At 41.4% G+C, this 6,578-nt stretch overlaps 1 protein-coding gene across 1 annotated transcript in view; it reads left to right on the forward strand.

Moving 5' to 3' along the window:
• The first annotated feature begins 311 nt into the window (after window positions 1-311).
• The window catches only part of LOC106870898 (cilia and flagella-associated protein 47), a 195,878-nt gene continuing 189,611 nt past the window's right edge, over window positions 312-6,578 (forward strand). The window contains exons 1-3 of the mRNA XM_014917133.2: window positions 312-494; window positions 3,363-3,520; window positions 4,173-4,380. Of these exons, the coding sequence (XP_014772619.1) occupies window positions 351-494; window positions 3,363-3,520; window positions 4,173-4,380 (510 nt within the window). The 5' untranslated portion in view covers window positions 312-350. The remainder of the gene's footprint in view (window positions 495-3,362; window positions 3,521-4,172; window positions 4,381-6,578) is intronic.

A 6,578-nucleotide genomic window follows, 5' to 3' on the forward strand; every position in this document is an offset into this window, starting at 1 on the left:
ACTTCGAAGTCACTATCAACAACATTCGTGTTTAAGAATAACGTGCGCGCACAGACACACAGATAGATAGATAGATAGAAGTCGAGGTCAACTTTGCCTTTAAATTATTCCATCGGGTCGTAAAAATAGTACCTGTTATGTACTGGCATACATTTTATATTTCTATAAAACGTCCAGGGTGTGAATGGTAGGGTTATATAGCAGAAGACTGAGACGAAAAATAATTTTTGGTCGAGATACATATACGAAACTAATTGAATGAATAGACGAATATCTCGCAACCGTAAACCACTCAGCGAAGTTTGAAAACATTCAATGTTGTTTACTTGTCAACGCGGATTGTGTACAAAATGGCCAAGACCGACGGTAAAGTCATATCAATTCACCCACCGTATATTAGTTTCATAAGCGATAGGTGGCACGAAGAAAACGTCCTAGTTACCAATGTCAGCAATAACTTAAGAACAATCGAGTTACATCCACCGAAATCAGACGTAAGTAAAGTCTTTACGGTATTTATTTATTTATTTATTTGTTCATTCATTCATTTATTTATTTGTTTGTTTATTCACTCATTTATTTCTTTATTTTTGTTTTCATTGGTTTTGATGAAGGTGTTATATCTATGGCTTCTGCAGGTCCTCCGGGTTTAGAGAAATCGATATATTTGGTACTACTAAAGCAGCACGGTCCCGAACGCGCAGTCGCGCGTCCGCGCTAGCTAGTCGTGAGTGGTCGATCCTAACCCTAACCCTAAACACGTATTCATTTGCACACGCGGGTTAGGGATAGGGTTAGGGTTAGGGACAGGGCTAGGGTTAGGGTTAGGGTTAGGGTTAGGATCGACCACTCAAGACTAGCTAGCGCGGACGCGCGACTGCGCGTTCGGGACCGTGCTGTTTTAGTAGTACCGATATATGTGGGGTCCTTGAAGAAATGAAAGTCAACAAATGCAGCAAGGAAGAAAATGAGAAGGGGAAGGGAAATCTCAAATTTCGACGTTCTATGAAGAAAAGACTGGGCATGTGGTGTAAGTGGGGGGGGGGGGCATAGGATAGGAAGAGAGTTAACTCATAAGGCATAATGGAAAGGAGCTTAGTGGTAGGCACAATATAGATGATGAGAAGAGGAGCGGATGGACGCACGGATAACAAGAGGAGAGAAGAACCTGTCAAGTGGACCAGGGTGGTGGCGGCATGTCACTAGTCACCTGCCAACAACCAAGTCCATTGTAGTTATGTTCTTATGCAAAGCGACTTAAGGATGGCGTAGCACATCTGTCGGTGATTGTAGTGCATAGATGCTGTGCATCATGTGGCCATGGTAAGGCATCGCCTTGACGAAATTTTAGTCGGGTGAATCGAATCCAGTACTTCTGCTTTTATTTTAAGCCTGTCATTTATTCTATCAGTCTGTTTTGACGAACTGCTAAGTTACGAGGGTCGTGGGGGAGACACTGACAAACAGGCGCACACATACACACACGCATATATACGGTGGGTTTCTTTCTCTTTCTGTTCACTAATACAAGCACATACACGCATGTATACCAGATCCACTCACAACGCTTTGGTCAGCCCGAAGCTTTAGTAAAAGAGACATGCCCAAGGTGCTATGCAGGGAGACTGAACCTGGAACCATGCAGTTGAGAAGCAAATTTCTTACCAAGCAGCCTTACCTGCACCTGCTGTTGATAATGTTTTCCTCACTGCAGATAAACTATTCAACTTTCTATGAACTCTTTTTTCCATAAATTATTGCTGGTGTAGATACTTATCAGCCTCCTTGGATTCCAGACTCTAACAAGTTTAATTTAAGGTTGTTTCTTCCTTAAGATCTAAGCTTTCAGAGGATTGAAAGGTTTATGATGCATCTTTAAGATAGAGACTTGAAGTATCATCATCATCATCGTCGTCGTTTAACTTCCGCTTTCCATGCTAGCATGGGTTGGACGATTTGACAGGGAACTAGTGAACCAGATGGCTACACCAGGCTCCAATCTGATTTGACAGTGTTTCTACAGCTGGATGCCCTTCCTAATGCCAACCACTCCGAGAGTGTAGTGGGTGCTTTTACGTGCCACCGGCACAAAGCTTTTATTTTATTTTGTTTCATTTAATTTTTTCATTGCTTAGTCACATGAAGAAGACCAGTACATATAACCATTTGTTAGAGTTTCCAAGGGTCGTGGGTGGAAGAGAAGGTATCCTCAGACTGAAAACCGGACTCAAATGCTTACAACAGAGTAATGTATTTATCAGGGCTGTGGAGTCGAAACAAAAAACTATGACTCCGACTTGTCTACTCTTGGCACCTCTAACTCCTTTATGTAATTAAGTGATTGTAGTCCATTTTACCGATTCCTACTCCACAGCCCTGTTATTTATTCGATGATGAATTAAGTCCCCTAGCTAAAGTGAAATGAAAGTCTCAACCAGAATGTGAAACACGAGACATTAACTTTACACATTACTCTGAGCAAGAGACTGATAGAACAAGAATCAGACTTCAAAAAGATTTTTTCCAACTAAACCCTTCAAGGTTGAGTGAGCTCCAGTATGGCTGCTGTCCAATGACTGAAATAAGTAAAAGATAAGTTCCTAAAGATAGTTATCTTAATGGATTGGTCTGATAGTGGGGAAGTGGGGAGTAGTTGTGCTCATGATGGTCTTCACAAGCCCTTTGATACCTGTTAGGTCAGCTGATGTAACTGATGTTCTTCAACAACTGCCCACTTATTGTTGCGGGCTGTCTTCACCAATATTTAAAACTGTTTGTTAAGTAAAGTGTAAGACCACTTCAGAAGTACACACACACACACACACATATATGAAGTAACTTTACATTAAGGAGTGGAACTTGCAATTTTCTATAAGTCAGACTGCCTCATGGCCCCAGCAGACAAAATGGAAAAGGTTTTACCCAGGAGGATGGCTAGGGAGATGCACTGGAACAGCCACTCTGACTCACACTTGCAGACAACTATCTCTTCCCCAACAGTGGTGAGCAGGGAAAAGACTTAAGAAGATGAAGGAAACTCTAGAGGGAGGACATTCTTAGGAAGAAGTATTGGATAAAGTTGATAGTTTAGGCTTCCACCTCCTCATTTTCCCCCTCCTCCCTTCACCACCCTCCTCTTCCCTTCACCACTCTCCTCTTCCCTTCACCACTCTCCTCCTCCCTTCACCTCCCTCCTCCAACCATAGCAAATCTAAGGTTGCATCCTCCCTTCACCCTCCCTCACCCACATCATTGATGCTCATTTCAAATGCTTTATAAATGTGAAAATCCTAAAAAAAGATGAAATAAAATTATTGCTTTCATTTTGTTAGACTGTTTGACTTTTGTTTTTCAACATACAGGAATTTGAAATAAAATCCAAAATCTCGGAGAAAGTCCTAGCTGCAGGTTTGACTGTGAATATACCAGTTATATACAGGGGTACATTTGATGGGTACTCTTTGCAGGACAGATTGACTATTTGCAGTGGAGAACACAGAGTCGAAGTTCCACTCTTTGTGTAAGCATTTTCTTCTCTTCACATATGACCGACATAAAACCACTGTTCTCTATTCACTTACCATTTTTTTACCTTCTACAACATAGGTGCTAGCATTGCTCTATGGTAAGAAGCTTGCTCCTCAACCATGTGGTTCCACATTCAGTCCAACTGTGTGGAACCTTGAGCAAGTGTCTTCTCACTACAGCCTCAAGCTAGCCAAAGCCTTGTCAGTGGATTTGGTAGACGAAATATGAAAGAAGCCCATCATATATCATTCAACCATGGTAGTGGTTGAATATATTCTTAAGTCTACCATTTCATTAATCACAGCAGCTTTCAAGCTTCACCACTAACTCAGTCAAATCGTCCAACCCATGCTAGCATGGAAAGTGGACGTTTAACGACGATGATGATGATGATGATGATGGTTGTTGTCGTCATCTTGATGCTCACATATTTTCAGGAGAAGAATCACTATCCACCTCTTCACCTCCTCACCATCATCAGCATCAGCATCAGTGTCATCAACTTTGTCATTATCACCATTATCATCCGTATCAGCATCAGTGCTCACTTCAAAACCTATTTCTGCATCAACCATCATCCCTAAAACAATTTGGTTGCTATTTCCCTTGTTTTTTGTCATTTTTTTTTTCTCTGTCAACAACAGGTCTTCTCCATGCTGTATCTTGTCTGTTAGTGGAGAAGTAGACTTTGGCTGCATGGTGGCCAACAATGAGGTGAACACAAGGTCTTTCGAAATTAGAAATGAAGGCCTTATCCCAGGAGAGTTCAAGGTCAAGTATTCTGGAAACACACCTTTGTTAATGAGCCCAAAAGAAGGGGTTGTGCCTGCACTATCAGCCTGGTTGATTACTGTAAGTCTATTTTCATCATTATTATTTTATTTATACCAAAAGGTAATATTGCGCATTTTGCACCAAAACCCATTATGGGACAATATTACCTTTCTATATTAATGCTTCTTTTGTTGTTAATATATACTAATACTATCTTTCAGTATTTGTACTGCCTCTATTGCTAAAATATATATTATTTTATTTGTTTCCTTTTCTGGTGTCAAAAAGTAAGTACTAGTCCAACACTGGAGGCGCAATAGCCCAGTGGTTAGGGCAGGATCATAGGATCGTGGTTTCGATTCCCAGACCGGGCGTTTTGAGTGTTTATTGAGCGAAAACACCTAAAGCTCCACGAAGCTCCGGCAGGGGATGGTGGCGAACCCTGCTGTACTCTTCCACCACAACTTTCTCTCACTCTTACTTCCTGTTTCTGTTGTGCCTGTAATTCAAAGGGCCAGCCTTGTCACACTGTGTCACGCTGAATCTCCCCCGGGAACTACGTTAAGGGTACACGTTTCTGTGGAGTGCTCAGCCACTTGCACGTTAATTTCACGAGCAGGCTGTTCCGTTGATCGAATCAACTGGAACCCTCCGCGTCGTAAGCGACAGAGTGCCAACAACAACAACAGTCAAACACTAGAGAGTTGCTCATGTCTTTGACTAAACGAACTAAGGAATCCTTTCGACCAAATGATTTCTCCTCATTTGCCAAGCATTGGGCTCTATGTATCTGGTGCATTTTACTGTTGCACCAATTAAATAAGTTGCTTTGCACCCTCCAGGACAGAAAAGAATCCTCAATATTCTATGTTGTCTACATTTGGTCCGGAAAACATAAATGGTAGTGAGGGTAGAAGAGAGGGCAATTGTAGATGAAGTATATTAAGAGTGAGAAGGAAAAGATAGTTTGACAGAGGAGGAACAATGATAATGTGGAAGAAGAGGGTAAATAAAGAGAGACAGTTTGATAGGAACAATAAGGGAGGCTGTAATGATAGCTATATGTTTGCAAGTTAAAGGAGAGTGAGTGATAGTCACAGAAATTGTTTAGTGTTGAGAAAGAAAGTGTGATGGATGTTCATGATCTGGTAATAATGGAGTTGGAGTAGCAGTCTGGAGGGATGTGATAATGCTAGCTGAAGAGAGAGAGAGAGAGAGAGCACAGATGATAAGTAGTTGAGATGATGGTGGCAAGAAAGTACTGAATGTCAATGAAAGAGTGACCTAAGTTAGAGGGGGAGGGGGAGAGCAGGATAGGGAGAAGGTAAACAGAGTTATACACTGGCTATCAAATGATTCAATGAAATTCCACACTACTCAACCATCATAGTAAAAGAGAAACAGTAGCAGTGGTAGACACATGAGACATATGCCTGCTAGCTTAGAGAGAAAGAGAGAAATGAAGTTATGTGTGTGTTATCATTGTCATCATCATTCTTATATCAGTTTTTCTATGCTTCCATAGATTGGATGGGTCCTTTCTGATACAGTCTTCCACCATTTATCATGTTTCTTTGTTGTCTCCTTGGTGAGGTTCCATATCTTGAGGTCTGCTTTCACCCCTTTCACCCCATATCTTCCTTGGTCTCTCTTTCCAGGGATTTCTTCCTCTAGGATTTCCTGGCACTTCTTCGTCCATCTACCATCCTCCATGTGCATTATATATCCATATGTAAGCTGTTCTATTTTTATTCTCTACAACTGAGTCCTCTTATATTATGTTTATTTCTCAATTAATTTGACTCGTATCATTTACACACACTAATATGACTCAGCTTGTGGAGCATGCTCATTTCATTTCTCCCCCAACTTAAGCACATTTACAATCATTATCCATATGTCATTACTACACACCATTGAACTTTGTACACAAGCAGCATACAATCTGCTCTTCATGCAAGAAGAGAATTTCCTTGTTCCAAGAAGCAGTTAATAGCTCCCTTAACTTTTTCTACATACTTATGTGTTAGTATATATATATCATCATCATCATCATCATCGTTTAACGTCCGCTTTCCATGCTAGCATGGGTTGGACGATTTGACTGAGGACTGGTGAAACCGGATGGCAACACCAGGCTCCAGTCTGATTTGGCAGAGTTTCTACAGCTGGATGCCCTTCCTAACGCCAACCACTCAGAGAGTGTAGTGGGTGCTTTTACGTGTCACCCGCACGAAAACGGCCACGCTCGAAATGGTGTCTTTTATGTGCCACCC

This window comes from Octopus bimaculoides, chromosome 4 (genome assembly GCF_001194135.2).
Source record: "Octopus bimaculoides isolate UCB-OBI-ISO-001 chromosome 4, ASM119413v2, whole genome shotgun sequence".
Taxonomy (NCBI): domain Eukaryota; kingdom Metazoa; phylum Mollusca; class Cephalopoda; order Octopoda; family Octopodidae; genus Octopus; species Octopus bimaculoides.